The sequence below is a fragment of the Lampetra planeri genome, chromosome 35 (genome assembly GCF_965212315.1).
Source record: "Lampetra planeri chromosome 35, kcLamPlan1.2.h2, whole genome shotgun sequence".
In the NCBI taxonomy this organism is placed as follows: Eukaryota; Metazoa; Chordata; class Hyperoartia; order Petromyzontiformes; family Petromyzontidae; genus Lampetra; species Lampetra planeri.
Window position 1 is genome coordinate 2,014,717 of NC_136141.1, and position 15,028 is coordinate 2,029,744.

The window sequence follows — 15,028 nt, forward strand, 5'->3', positions numbered from 1 at the left end:
GGTTGAATATGGTGGCAGTGGTTGACTGTGGTGGTTAACTGTGGTGGCAGTGCTTGAATATGGTGGCAGTGGTTGACTGTGGTGGTTAACTGTGGTAGCAGTGCTTGAATATGGTGGCAGTGGTTGACTGTGGTGGTTAACTGTGGTGGCAGTGGTTGACTGTGGTGGTTGACTGTGGTGACAGTGCTTGAATATGGTGGCAGTGGTTGACTGTTCACGAACGAAAGGAGTCTCACCATCTGAGCGACAGGAGGCAAACAAGGGTCTGCTGCCTGGTCACAAATGAGACTTGGATTCTGAACCTCCAGTACCTTACAACACCAGCTGTCAAGAATGTGAAATGTGGTTTGGAAGCCAAAACACCGTGGCATGTGGTATGTCCACATGCTTCCAAAAACACTTGGGGGAGCTATGCGAAACATCTCCCTACAGCGGGTGTCCAATAAAAGATGAACAAAAAATAACACACTTTACACATTCATCAATAACACCGCCTCAAAAGAAAAGGTGACGTTTCGGCTAATGGCCATTCTTCATAACACACATGTACGACGATCTAGTGCGGCTTCAAGGCTGTTTCGGGCCAGCGGAATCCGGTATCCAAGTATTCGCAGAAGCGAGGTACGAATCAATGTGCAGAATCTCACAGCCCAGCGAAGCCGTGCCTCTCTGGACTTTCACTATGAAGGGCCATTGCCCGAAACGTCACCGTTTATATTTTCCCTTTTAAAGCCACGGTGTTATTGACGAATGCGTTGAGTGTTTTTGGTTGACTGCGCCTGTACGTATGTATGTTGAACTTCTTTCTTGCAGTACATAGCCAACCACGCTAATCGGAGGTGCGGTGAATGTATGCTTAATGAGTGTATGTTGAGCTTCTTTCGCACCGCACGTAGCCAACAGCGCTAAATGGAGGTGCGGTGTTCGCTGCTGCCGGACGCAGAATCACCAAAGTTTGTTTCATCGAATGAGGCTTCGGTTTATTTGGATCAAACCTTGATTTGCTAACTTGAGCAAACAAAGCATTTTCCAATATGGAATTCTCTTTAACAGCCACCGCTGCTGCCAGGTGATGCAGTTTTCGTGTTTGCATCCCGATTAGAACTCTCTGTAGTTTAATAGAGTTCATAAGGTGCAGCTTTATTTCAAATTGAACATTCTTCTTTGTGTCCAAAATATATTCAATCCATGTTATGAAGGGCATATACATATTATCCTCCCAAAGGAGGTTAGTCACCAGTGTGCTGTACTAGTAACGAATTTGTTTACGTGACAACCCTTACTAATTGGCTGTGTCGGGTGGTGGCGGGTTTAACGACACATTTATATTTAAGCGATCTAACCCAAAAACCTCTTTTATGAACGCATTTATCCTGTTTGACAGGTTGGCTACACAAACATTCGGAACGACTTCCACCTGTTAATCCATGTTCTCGATTTTTGCAAGCAACTTTTATCAAAATAAATGGCAGTTATCATAAAAAAAAGTTAATTGTAAACCTGCTAACTCGGGCACATCAACGCAGCACGCACACAATTTACCTTCCAGGTAAATGTAGTTTTATAGCAACTTCACAGGTGGACGGTATCTGGATCAGAACCCAGAACCCCATTCGTGTCAACTCAGCGCTCTGATTCCCGAGCCATCTGGACACCTCCTGCAGCAACAACGTTCCACAGATGTGTGGCTTTATTGCTTAAGCAACAGCACGTTGACAAGGCAGCGGCGTGGATAATTCGGAGAAGGTGATTCTGGCTGTGATCTCAAAAAAACGCTGAGGAATGCTCCTGGCTGCATGTGGAACCAATAGTTGCCTACCTCTCTGGAAAATGTCTATTTTTTATGCACTGTATATCAACACATTCATCATGAACACAGCCTTACAATGGAAACATGAGTGAAGCGGTGGTGCATTGGGTTTACGCACAGTGCGCTATGACTTTGACAACCAGAGTCTGATTCCTGGCCAGAACACCGTCATTTGCCTTCTCAGCCAGCCACCTCCTTGTTAAGTGAACGTCTCGGATGCCAATGGGCTGACACTGACATCCATTCCTTGCTCAGGTGTGTGCGGTCTTGTTGGGGTAGATGGTGCGGAAGGTGAGGTTTATTCTGCCAGCCCGGCTGTGGTATTCCTTGGGTACTCGGTGCTGTAAGGGGGACACGGAGGGGGGGGGGGGGGGTCAGGTGGGGATCGTCATAAGTATACTGGGTTGTTTTCAGCCCTAAGCTTTTATAATCATTAACAGCAACATGCCTGATCTAGCCACTGCTGGATGAAGGAATCCCTGCATTGTTGCCATCCGTCACGGTCTTGTGACGCCCTAATCCATATCGCTCCTGCAGAGGGGCTCATCTCACCGCTCCACGTCAGCCGTGGTCGTCCTCCCGGGTGTGTCCCCTCCTTGGGCTGCTATTCTATCACCAGTCTCGTCCATCGGCAATCATCCCCCCTTCTAGCGATGTCTCCTGCCCAAACTCAACATAATATAAAAAACTAATTTAATTGAACGATACAATCGGTATTTGAAAACTTGATAAGTGGCAAGGGCATATGTCTCCGTGTATAAGTGTGTATACATTGGTGTCCGCACGCGCGTGTTTGTTTTTGTGCATGTGCGTGTATGCACGTAAGCGCATTTGCTTAAGTCTGAGTGTACCTATGAGTAAGTAATCATGTGTCTTTGTGTAGGTGGCCGGGCGTGGTGTTGGCCGCCCACCCTGTCGTGTGCCGTGCCGGCCTTCTTCATTGGTGCTCGCTAACGGCACTTGCCCCAACAGTCTGTGAAAGGCTTTAAGGGGGGTGTGGGGTGGGGGTCTTTTTCTTGTGTGTGGCAGGCTGTAGTGCTTACCTGCCAGTCGTCCTGGGAGGCCCCGAACATGAGAATGAGATCGCCGTGGCCTAGAGGAACGCGTAGACGCTCCACGTACGTGAAGTCCCCTTCATCCTCCTGGCACAGAATCGCGTGCGAACGTGAACAATACCAGAACATCGCTCTTTGCTCACGTCACTGCTCTAAAAGTCTCCTTTGACGCTGAACTTTTGTATTACGGGACACTCCTCAAACGGAGCCTCGAGACTCAGCGACGTGCACTGTTGATGGTTTTCCTGTTAAAGTTGCATTATAGCAAAGGGATGTATAAAGGCATAAACACGTGAAATGATGAGCAATTAACACGTCACCCTCTGATGGGTTTATGAGCTGTATCGCGTATTGTTCGACACAATGTCCGACCTTCCGCTACGCTTGCAGGTAACTTATTTCAGGAACTGAATTTCCAGTTCTGTGTGGGCCCCCAAGTATACCAGTGCAGTTTTATTGTTCTATTTATTATTATTTTATTATTTCCCTTCTACGTGACTTTACCGAAAGAACCAAGAATATACCAATGCAGTCTCTGTGGCCTAGAAGAAGCGAGTGCAGTGAAACGTCGGACATCGCGCCAAGCAACAGGAACCCAAAAAACTAATCGAGCCGAACAAACGAACGAACGAGCAAAGGATTCAACGAAAGAACCGTCTCGTGCCAGCGCAGGATTCACTCACCGGCGGGGGCTTCTTGCGCAGCTCGAAGGAGCGCATCTCGCCCAGGCTGAGGGAGGCGATGGACGGCCGGGGGCCCAGGTCGGGCTCGTCGTCGCAGTGCCAGTCCACGCTGTCGTGCTCGTTGCGGTACCAGTTGGCGAGCACCGAGTTGCACTGCAGCCCCGTGACCTCGGCGATGCGGTCGCGCAGCATCGTCACCAGCGGATGCCACTAGGGGACGCCGCCGGCAACACCGGGACACAGACGTGGGACGGGAGCAACGGGAGGGAAAGGGTCTTCAAGTGACCTCATTTTGGGTGAGAAGGAATCGTAAATGTGCCGTAGTTTCGCTCGCAGGGCCTCTGGCATGAACAGTGAATCTTAATAATACTAAATATGCCTTACTCTGGCTTTTAGAGTCTTGCATATTAAAAGTGAACCCTAAAAAAAATTCCTAAAGGTGCCTTAATCTGGTGCTTTTGTGCTTGGGCATTCCCACTGGACTTTAAGAACCCTATGCGTGCTTTAGTGTGGCTCTGTGAGCCTCAGGCACACACGAGGGCAAGAGCAACACGAGGAGGGGGTCTTGAGGGTGCTCGCTTTCTGGCCCTCGTCAGCAAGTATAAAAGAAACTGGCTGATAAAAAGTTTTGAGACTTAGTGAAGCCTTTCTGGGTAATTTAAAGCATCATCATTATTTTCATTTTTATTTTAAAATACTTCTTGCGTGCACTAAGGTTGCACTACCATGCATGTACCACCTTGTGCAGGCATCCCTTAGGGGCCGTCCATAAATGGCGTCACGCGATTTTGGACGATTTTTACCCCCCCCCCCCTTCGTCACATGGCGTCACAAAAAGTCAGACCCCCCCTCAAATATGACGTCACAAAGCTCTGCGCCCCCCCCCCCCAAAAATAAAACATGCTTCAAATCGCTATAAACTATTGTCATTGTAGTGCGTATTTAATGTGGCGCTGCACTCTGATGTAGTAGGAGAAAACATTTATTAAAAAGTAAATTTAATTAAATACGTGTTGTCTATATTTATTGAAAGTTGCGCATTTTGATGTGACGTCACATTTCTCAAACACCCCCCCCCCCCCTCGTCACACATCGTCACAAATGTCTGACCCCCCCCCCGCCACCTAGGTGCGTGACGTCATTTATGGACGGCCCCTTAAACGCTGACAAAATGCATGGAGAGTCGTTCGCAAACACAATCGAGTGGCATCATAAAACTTTGTATTGATTTTGCAGCGGAAAATCTTCCTGTGTTGCCGTGTGCCTGAAAACAAGCTCCTGCATCGGGTAATAGAGCAATCCCCAGGAGGCACTCAACCTACAATAGAGATTTCTTTAGGGGGCTCGGTGTAATGATTCTCTACGTGCACATGAAGGCACAGTGTTTGCTTGAAGCTGTGATTGTGTGCGTGCGTTTACACTCACATGTGGGTTGGCTTCCATGGTGAGCCGCGAGTAGGTGTAAGGATGGTCACCGTACCAGCACGTCAGCCGGGGCTCCAGACTCGTCACCCCTGCTCCACATGACAAGTTCAAAGGCCGAGGTTAATGACAACTATGTGATGCTTAGTTAGTACTAACTAGGAACTAGGAATGCCACTCTCTGAAGTATCTCCATAAGAATCCTAAAGATGCCTAAGTTTGGTATTTTAAGCTTCGGGCATTCATTTTTTCTAAGGATCCTAAACAAACCTTAGTCTGGCCATACGGGTGCTACCGTGGCTAGATGTTAACTACCTCGCCTGGTATACAGGAGGTCATGGGTTCGATCCCAACCCTGATGCCTGTATACTTTGAGTTTTCACATCGTCCGTGGCCATGTGGCTTTTTCTTTGGGTCCACCAGTTTTGATCTCCACATTTAGAAACATGCGTTTAAAAGAGTATTCGGGGGCTATGCATTGTCACGTGATAAGCCACTTCGTTGAGGTATCATTTGTGGCCAGGTCGCTTCTGAAAAATAGCTATATAGCTCAGTGGGCCTTACCTGGTAAAATAAAAAATATTTAGTTTATAGTTTAAATGGGCATCTGGCATTCATAATAATCCCACAGAATCCAAAAGGTGCTGAAGCTTGGCTCTGAGCCTCAGGCATTTACACGATGACAATGATAATATGAAACACTGCTGGATGAGACTTAATGAGAAATGTCATCATTGCATCTACAACCGGTCTCTGAGCGATTGAGAGCTTGGTTCGAGTGAGACGGTTGTATCACTTTGTGGACACGTCGCCCCTTCCTGATGCGCAAACTCCAGCAGCAAATTGCGCTCACTTCGGCTGGCGGTCGATGTTCGAAGTGGAACTGCGACCCTCAAAGGAATGGCGCCACCCACCGTGGTTGCCCCCCCCGCCCCCCCCCCCGTGAATCAGACAAATCACTCGAGACGCCAGTGTACGGCAGCAAGAGCAGTTTAAGCGAATGCTGTCGCAAGAGGTCACACGTTTGGCGCAATCGGCCCTTCGCTGACCATGCGTGATGAATGGATGGCTGAGAGGTACACGCCAAGTGAAATCATGCACAGGCGGCGAGCGGCACCGTGCTTGGTGTACGTCCTCTGCCCCCATGGGATCTCCGCCGCGAGCTGCTCGAACATCCAGTCGGCCTCGGCGCGCTCAACAAATCCAGGAAAGAACCGCAGGCTACAAGACACCCAGCACATTCCCACAGCCCTGGTCAGTCCACTACTGGTTGATGGCCTCCCCAAGCCAGTAAGTTACGTGTGTGGGTGTGTTATTTATGTCAAACACGCACACACTTGTATAAACACACACACACGAAGCAATGTCTATTCCTATACACTGGCTGTACGTCTTATACTGATCAGTACAATGTGTGTACACAATTTGAGATGTCGCATAAAAACATGCCAAGCAAATAAGAAAGGTCAAGAAGATGGAAATGACAAATTGTCAAAATGTCATAGAAATAAATGGGCCGTACAATGCGCCGATGAACATCAACGTCAATTCCTACCTGGACACACCAGTAGGGCCCGTGCTGATCTCGTAGTCACCTGCCGCGCTTTAGAAGGAAAGCACAAATCACAAATGTCATTGTCACAATGAAATGCACATTCGATTTTAATACCGTAGTCTACTTGAGACAGTTGTTTGTATATCTGTAAAAAAAAAATGTCCGGATTTTACTCACTTAATGACTTTTACATCAGGTGCTCTTCTCAGAGGCTGTTAACACATTAAAAAGAAACTTTAAAAGGCATATTAACAGGCACGATACAAGCATCATACCTGGGTTGCAATGGCTCAAACTCTGGAGCTACGCAAATAGGTTGAGGGATGCATGTCACCATAACTCGCAGCGCCTGAGTCTCTATCTCTTGTCCAGATGTACCCAATCTATTGTTCAATAATTATCCTCTCCCTTCATGCACCAAGATACTTAACACATATTCTTGGTTCTTTCGGTAAAGTCACGTAGAAGGGAAATAATAAAATAATATAAATATAAAACAATAAAAATTCTCACGACGTTTCGACTGCAACACAAGCAATCATCATCAAGTGTGAAATCCACAGCAAGAAAATTTGATGATGATTGCTTGTGTTGCAGTCGAAACGTCGTGAGAATTTGTATTGTTTTATATTTATATTATTTTATTATTTCCCTTCTACGTGACTTTACCGAAAGAACCAAGAATATGAATCCCTGCAGTCACGAAAGCTTTAAATCAAAATTTATACTTAACACGGTTGAGTCTCGTGTCACTTATATTGCTTATAGGATTTGCTGTACTGCCATGTCCGCGCTACCTCTCAAGTTAGGAAGTTTCATGAATCTGAGTGAGCCACCCATCCTTGCCCCCTAACCGCTGAACGACAGGCAGGCACCATCAAAACATCGTTTCGTGTAGCATAACTACATTAGACAATGTTGAGCAATCCGCAAACACGCAGTAAATTCACAAGTATTTATACTTGTGGGAGTAAACTGGAGCACCTGGAGAAACCCTACGCATGCGAGGGGGCAGCGCTCTATCCCATGCAAATGGGAAAGATGGAGATAAGTCCACACTTTCTGTACAGCCTTTGCCTGGCAAGCCAAGATATGGTACGTGAACACCCATGGGAAGGGAGTTTCACAGCATTGTGTGTGACCCACCACTGGCTTATCTACCTACACAAGGATAATTATATTTCCCAAACAGCTTAAAACACGTGGCTTTTAATGTACAATTGTCTTAGCATGATACTCACTTTCTCCGGGTCCACATACACAAACTTCCCATCTCGAGTTTCAGCGTTGTTCTGCTTTGGTGCAGAGATGGGCGTCTTTGTCACTTGTTGAGAAGCTGGAGGAACACGAAGTAAAACAATGCTATTTATAAATGTGTCGTAACCCTCCACCACCCGACACGGCCAATCAGCAAAAAAGTGTCACGTTGACAAAAGACAAATAGTTCACTGCTTTAGCCCACCGGTGTGTTGAAGCGTGAAACCACAACATTTACAATTTTTGAGTACGACGTTTCGCTGGTAATTGCATCCAGCATCATCGGGCAATTGATTATGAATAATATTGATCGTGAAAGCCTACGTGTTAAACTAAGACAATGCTGTCACAATTCACGCCAGTGTCCACCAGAAACTGTTGATGATTACAAAAGGTTTCATCAGCCCGTTGTCAATCCACTCCTTGATGAAGACCTCTCCGGGCACCTGGGGCCGATACAGAAATCTCTCGCCAACGATGGCGAGAGATTGAATTTAGTGCAATGTGCTAACCACTGCACCACCGCTCCCTCCCTCCACCTGTGTTCATGCCGGTTTGATAGGCTCTGGGTGGCCATCGTAGAGGTATCAGTCTGTGGACTAGGCTAAGGTGACTATGATAGAGGTACTGTACCTGAATGTAGTCTAGCCTAGGGGTGACTAACATCGGTGGTCTATGCAAGGGGTGACTACGATGGGTGGAGGAGGCTATGGGTGACTACGATAGGTGAACGAGGCTATGGGTGACTGATCGGTGGACGAGGCTATGGGTGACTACGACAGGTGGACGAGGCTATGGGTGACTAGGATAGGTGGACGAGGCTATGGGTGACTGATGGGTGGTGTGTGCTAGGGGAGGCTGTAACAGAGGGACCTGCAGGTGGACGAGATTTGTTGTTGGCGGCTGATGTCGCCCATCCGCCCTGTACACGGGGACGACTCCGTTTGTCCATCTCTGTGCGACAGACATACACACAACGTAGCGTTCGTACCAGGCTAGGTGCACTTTGCGGCAAAACTTGTACATCACACCCAGTATACATGATGGAGCATGACGCGTCTATACATGCTGTACGGTACTTCTATGCTCCCACCGCCTTCACAACAACCGCCGTTCACCACGAAGCGGCGGTCACGTCACCACGGCGCTTGTGCCAGACTAGGTGCACTTCGAGGCACTTTCACGAACCCGCACCGACCGAGCTTCGTGTCGTACGACCCAGACCACGTCTACTGGAGGAATCCGATGAGCTATGAAGCTCTTGTTCACAGGCGTTCAAGTCGGCCCGCACGCGGCGCGGGGAGGCCCTTATCCAGCAGTGGATAGACCAAAGGGTGTACGTCTGTCCACGTGTACTATCGGCGTGCACGGTAACAACAGCGAGTGTTGTGTGTGTGTTGGTAAGCTCACCGCTCAATCAACTCCACTAATTAACGCATGGACAGCGGCAACACCGATGACGTCATCGCGTCGTGACGTCATCGCGTCGTGACGTTCCCGGGCGCGCTTTGAGGTGACGTCACGTACATAAGGCGGTAACGTCATTCCGCGGAACGTCAATGTCTGGTTTCGGGATTTAGTGGCGTCTTCAAGCCGATTCGCGAGCCCGATGACGTCATCCCTCCCGACGTTGCGCGGTAATATTCAGCGCGAGTGTTACGAGACGTCATCGAGCCCGCTCGCGTAGACGTCATTCCACCGCGCTGCGCGGCCTATGTCTGCTTACACTGTTGCGTGACGTCATCGAGCCGGCTCACGAGCACGATGACGTAGTTCCGCCGACGGTGACGTCGCCGCGAGGGCATCCGGCGACGACATCGGCGTGCGACTTGTGGGCCCCCTCCGTGTGTCGCCGTGGTTCTGCTCCGTCATTGCCTCTGTCGCCTCTGCGAGTTTCTTTCTCGGTCGGAGTCTCCCCGAGTCTCCTCCGCGTGTTCTCTCAGAATCTCTCGGACGATTATTGGGGGGGGGGGAAGGCCGTCTGGGTGTCTCCTGAGTTGAGTCTCAGAATCCTCGAATTCGCGTCTCCCCAAGCGGGCTCTCTGCTTCCTCCGTCTCTCTCTCGCTTAGTTCCGAGCCCTTCTTGAGTCTCTCTCTCTCTTGGTCTCTCCTAGTTCTAAGTCTCTCACCAGAGTCCTCGCTCCTCCACAGATAGTGCCACCACAGACCTCCTCTGACTTGTCTGCACATCTCCCATTTGCGTGACCACCACCACCGCTCTCCCGACACCGCCACCGCCATGCCGGACTACCTGGGCAGCGACCAGCGCAAGGTGAAGGCCAAAGACTCGGCCAAGGAGGGCGGCGAGGATGGCGATGGTGAGAAAGTGATCCGCTCCCTGGACGAGGGCGACATCGCCCTGCTCAAGACCTACGGGCAGAGCGCCTACAGCCGCCTCACCAAGCAGGCGGAGGAGGACGTGCAGTCCATGCTCAAGAAAATCAACGAGCTCACGGGCATCAAGGAGTCTGACACTGGGCTGGCTCCCCCTGCCCTGTGGGACCTGGCGGCTGACAAGCAGACCCTGCAGAGCGAGCAGCCCCTGCAGGTTCGGCGGCACGGCTATTATACATTGCGTATTTACAATCACAAGTCGGGTTGGCTCCGCGCATAAACACAAACATGGGTTAGGCCATCAGGCAATTGGCTTTCCAGGCGGGTATTATGAAGGCGCGTTTGTTTATACTTGCAGGGGTGGGGAACGTCCGGCCCGCGGGCCGTACAAGGCCAGCGAAATCAGTTGGTGTGGCCCTGCTAAGGCAACCGCAGGTGGGACTCGAAATTCAATAAATCTAGGAGCAAACCTGGAAAAGCAGTTGCGAGTAGCAACATCGTCAATACCGGCTAACATCACACGCCTCGACAAAGAGAATCAGTTCCTGCCATCGCATTAGGGGCGAGTTACTTAAAAGTTTGACCAAATATAACGGGCTAATTTTTAAGTTGGTGATTTTGTATGGCCCGCGAATGATGTTATAAATATCCAAATGGCCCTTGGCAGAAAAAAGGTTCCCCACCCCTGGTTTATAGGGAGAAAACTTGCGACCAGAGGCTTGCGAAATAAACCCTGCTGCGTCACGAGATGTTGGTGGCAAGATCACTCCGTCGTTCACATTGTGGGGCCCCGTGCAACGCAAACGGTAGCTTGCCCCTACAGGTTAGGTGGAGGTGCCGCGTAATTTAAGGCCGATCCTATTCTTTTGTCCGTGCAGATTCGTGACAAAAACATTCTCTTGTACTGCAGTCTATAACCCCACAACCACGAAACGATATCGACGCTTGCCATACATCCTAAGCCTTCACACTCAACTTAACCCCAACCCAAAAGCCTATCCCCTACATTTTAACCTGTTGCCATGAATCCTAACCAAATCAATACTTTATCCCTAACCCTCCACGAAAACCAAATAAGTGATGTCCCAAAATACTGAATCATCTAACACCCAAACGGACGAATATCGTGTCTGCACTTAGATAAAATAGATCCACGACCATAGAGTATTTCCATTTTGTATGCTTTCCAAATGAGGTTGAAAGCTTAAATTAACTCATTATCTCCGTCTCTATCATGCTGTCACAAAACCTGGAAAGATTATCCAATATGAGTGAAAGTTACTTTAAGGCTGTGTTGCTATAAAGGACTCGCCCGATAGAAAACCGGCCAAATTAACCCAAGAGTTTAAAAAAAAATGCAATTACAAACTTATGCTTAACTGATATGACAAGTCCAACTGTCGTGAAATGTTATGGCATCGCGAAACATTATTTTGCTGCAACGCTACTTGCAGGTGGCCCGCTGCACCAAGATCATCAATGCCGAGGGTGAAGACGCCAAGTACATAATCAATGTGAAGCAGTTTGCCAAGTTCGTGGTGGACCTGGGCGACCAGGTGGCACCCACGGACATCGAAGAGGGCATGCGAGTCGGTGTGGACAGGAACAAGTACCAGATCCACATCCCACTGCCGCCCAAGATCGACCCCACTGTTACCATGATGCAGGTGATGTTTCTGCTGCTGTTGCACGTCTGGCCTGTTATGTATGTACTATCTTGAACTTCTTTCGCACCGTACGTATGCAACCATGCTAATCGGAGGTGCGATATGGTGTGGAACGTGGGGGTTATGGTGAAACGTGAGGCATTGTGAATTATGGTGAAAGAAGATGCATGATGAACCATGGGACATGGTGAACAATTGTGGACCATGTAGTATGGTGTGTATCATGGTGAATTATGGGGCTCGGGATACCGTCTTATATGGTGAGCAATGTGCATTATAAACGATGGGATTTGGTGAAGAATGTGGTAGAGACTACCATGGGTCACTGTGAACCATGGGGCTCGGGGATATGAAGTGACATCTCCAAGACAACCCTGAGTTGTGTATCGGACATCATGCACTGTCATTTGTGAGAGGCCTCTTACATCAGGTGACAGTCCACTGAGACAGGAATGAGACCTGGGTTGAATACAAATACAACTTAAATGGGGGTCTATTGGAACCTCATTTTGCCAGTAAAAAATACCCTTTTATCTGGCAACAGATAAAAGGGTAAAAAAGGTGTCAGTTTTGTTGCCAGATGAAAGGGTAAAAAACCAATTATTAAATGGGGGTCCTCTTCGAATCTCTTCCATTAAGACAGAACTGCTCTTGAGGCCTCAAGGGACTACAGATTTACATCCTTTCCACCAGCTGTGATATCATTGTCTACAACTCTTTCACCTGTATTCACTCACGACTCTCTCGTCATTGCCGCGTGGCACAGGTGGAAGAGAAGCCCGACGTGACGTACAGCGACGTGGGTGGCTGCAAGGAGCAGATCGAAAAGCTGCGCGAGGTGGTGGAGACGCCGCTGCTGCACCCCGAGCGCTTCGTCAACCTGGGCATCGAGCCGCCCAAGGGCGTGCTCCTCTTCGGGCCGCCGGGCACGGGCAAGACGCTGTGCGCGCGCGCCGTCGCCAACCGCACCGATGCCTGCTTCATCCGCGTCATCGGCTCCGAGCTGGTGCAGAAGTACGTGGGCGAGGGCGCCCGCATGGTGCGCGAGCTCTTCGAGATGGCGCGCACCAAGAAGGCCTGCCTCATCTTCTTCGACGAAATCGACGCCATCGGCGGGGCGCGTTTCGACGACGGCGCCGGCGGCGACAACGAGGTGCAGCGCACGATGCTGGAGCTCATCAACCAGCTGGACGGCTTCGACCCGCGCGGAAACATCAAGGTGCTCATGGCCACCAACCGGCCCGACACGCTCGACCCCGCTCTCATGCGCCCCGGCCGCCTCGACCGCAAGATCGAGTTCGGGCTGCCAGACCTCGAGGGCCGCACGCACATCTTCAAGATCCACGCACGCTCCATGAGCGTGGAGAGGGACATTCGCTTCGAGCTGCTCGCGCGACTCTGCCCCAACAGCACCGGAGCGGAGATCCGCAGTGTGTGCACCGAGGCCGGCATGTTCGCCATCCGCGCGCGCCGCAAGGTGGCCACCGAGAAGGATTTCCTGGAGGCCGTCAACAAAGTGATCAAGTCCTACGCCAAGTTCAGCGCCACCCCTCGCTACATGACCTACAACTGAGGTGTCGGGATTGCACGGAGGGTGCAATTGTTTTCTTGGCATATGTTAGGAAAGTTTTTCTTTTTACATAATACTACGGTAAATGCACACGCGAAAGTTAAAAGTGCTTGGCAAAGTTACCCGTTCAGTGAAAGAGGAAATTATAAAAATAGTTTCCAGGCCAGGTTTTGTAGTTGGTTATGAGCATACAGGATGTCACACACACGAGTCTAGAAATACCTGTTTTGTGGTGTGAATTTCTGTTTTGAAACCATGTAATGCTTTGTGGATTGTAAAACATTACGAATTTGACAAATAAAAGATTACATAAATGGAAAAAGCCACTGTTAACGGACTTTCATTTCATGTCTGGTTTTGTTTGTAAAGCCAGAACTGTGCTGCTGGTATTGTGGCAGTACAGAAATCGGAGGTCATGTACCCATCTGTGCGAACCTGAGCATGATATATCCTCTTCTTGGTTCTTTCGGTAAAGTCACGTAGTAGGGAAATAATAATATAATAAAAAATAAAACAAATACAATTCTCACGACGTTTCGGCCACACCGCAAGCAGCTGTCTTTCTGACAGACCTGTTCTTCACCCGAGGACGGCTGCTTGCATTGTGGCCAAAACGTCGTGAGAATTGTATTTTATTTTTTATATTTTTATTATGTTATTATTTCCCTTCTACGTGACTTTACCGAAAGCACCAAGATGAATCCCTGCAGTCACGAAAGCTTTAAATCGAAATATGATATATCCTCTTGTAGTGTTTTCTGACTACCAGTGTTCTCCCATTTGTACTCCTTGAAAGTGTCTTGGAGTGGTGAGGAAATTATATATATGGCCATTGCAAAGAACTGTAGATTTTTCACATTACAATAGCTTCTCACTACAATAAAATATGCAGCATGCAGAGTACGCTACACCTATTGCCATCACAGCTCCTCCAGTGTCTTCCCCAGCAACTGATGCATCAGTCAGTCCTTAATGGTTGCCCCCAGTGAAGAAGCTGATATGGCTGCATGTTAAAAGATGATACACCAGGAGCATTTTAAAGAACACATCAGCAATAGTTGCTGTATTATTTATGTATATGCACTTAAGAAACTTGTTGCCTTAATTTAGGAAAATCTGATTGCCTCAGTGGGCAACCTGATATGGCAATCAGATCCCAGGTCACATTGCCCCGATAGTGTGCTTTGAGGACCAATCTTTTGCCATATATAAAAAATAGGTTTTACCCTCTGGAAATAACAGGTGTTAAGATGTTCAAACTCCAAATAAACCTTTTGCAAGGAATCAAGTCTGCATTAACCACACGTAATTGTGGTGAACATGCAAACATGCTCTGATAATATATGCAGTCTTTGAAATTGATTGGCCTACACCAGAGCCTTCTTTAGGCGCTAAAGAAGGCTGTCTGGTGTAGGCCAATAAGTTTCGAAGACAATTCCATATCAGAGCATGTTAACCACAAGTACGTGGGGTTAATGCAGAATTGATTCCTTGCTAAAGGTTTCTATTTGGTGTTTAAGCATCTTAACACCTGTTTTATTGCCAGAAAGGGTAAAACCTATTCTTATTTTTTCATACTTTTGATACTGGCAAAAAGGTCCCAATCTTTAAATTTTCAACATTTTTTACTTGCCATGGGCATACAAAGTTGCCATAGTTGCTGATAGTAAATGCA

At 48.5% G+C, this 15,028-nt stretch overlaps 2 protein-coding genes across 2 annotated transcripts; one reads left to right on the forward strand and one right to left on the reverse strand.

The window, feature by feature from the left end:
* Positions 1-1,665: 1,665 nt before the first annotated feature.
* ALKBH3 (alkB homolog 3, alpha-ketoglutarate dependent dioxygenase) lies at positions 1,666-9,300 on the reverse strand. Its single transcript, XM_078610885.1, has 10 exons — positions 9,193-9,300; positions 8,656-8,736; positions 7,767-7,861; positions 6,703-6,737; positions 6,526-6,573; positions 6,088-6,191; positions 4,974-5,062; positions 3,549-3,758; positions 2,854-2,952; positions 1,666-2,151 (listed from the first exon to the last, which is right to left on the reverse strand). Exons 2-10 carry the CDS (start codon positions 8,732-8,734, stop codon positions 2,062-2,064), a joined length of 849 nt encoding a protein of 282 aa, XP_078467011.1. The 5' UTR covers positions 8,735-8,736; positions 9,193-9,300; the 3' UTR covers positions 1,666-2,061.
* Positions 9,301-9,428: 128 nt separating this feature from the next.
* Positions 9,429-13,675, forward strand: PSMC2 (proteasome 26S subunit, ATPase 2). Its single transcript, XM_078610882.1, has 3 exons — positions 9,429-10,330; positions 11,571-11,783; positions 12,550-13,675. The coding sequence occupies exons 1-3, from the start codon at positions 10,022-10,024 to the stop codon at positions 13,354-13,356; spliced, it is 1,329 nt and encodes a 442-aa protein (XP_078467008.1). The 5' UTR covers positions 9,429-10,021; the 3' UTR covers positions 13,357-13,675.
* The last annotated feature ends 1,353 nt before the right edge of the window (positions 13,676-15,028 follow it).

Excerpts from the sequence above, each read along its gene's own strand:
- PSMC2 (XM_078610882.1), top strand. The coding sequence starts at position 10,022 with ATGCCGGACTACCTGGGCAGCGACCAGCGCAAGGTGAAGGCCAAAGAC. Across the intron at positions 10,331-11,570 it reads AGAGCGAGCAGCCCCTGCAG|GTGGCCCGCTGCACCAAGAT; the intron begins GTTCGGCGGCAC and ends CGCTACTTGCAG. Across the intron at positions 11,784-12,549 it reads CCACTGTTACCATGATGCAG|GTGGAAGAGAAGCCCGACGT; the intron begins GTGATGTTTCTG and ends CGCGTGGCACAG.
- ALKBH3 (XM_078610885.1), bottom strand. The coding sequence starts at position 8,734 with ATGGACAAACGGAGTCGTCCCCGTGTACAGGGCGGATGGGCGACATCA. Across the intron at positions 6,738-7,766 it reads TGTATGTGGACCCGGAGAAA|CCTCTGAGAAGAGCACCTGA; the intron begins GTGAGTATCATG and ends ATGTGTTAACAG. Across the intron at positions 6,574-6,702 it reads CCTGATGTAAAAGTCATTAA|CGCGGCAGGTGACTACGAGA; the intron begins GTGAGTAAAATC and ends TTCCTTCTAAAG.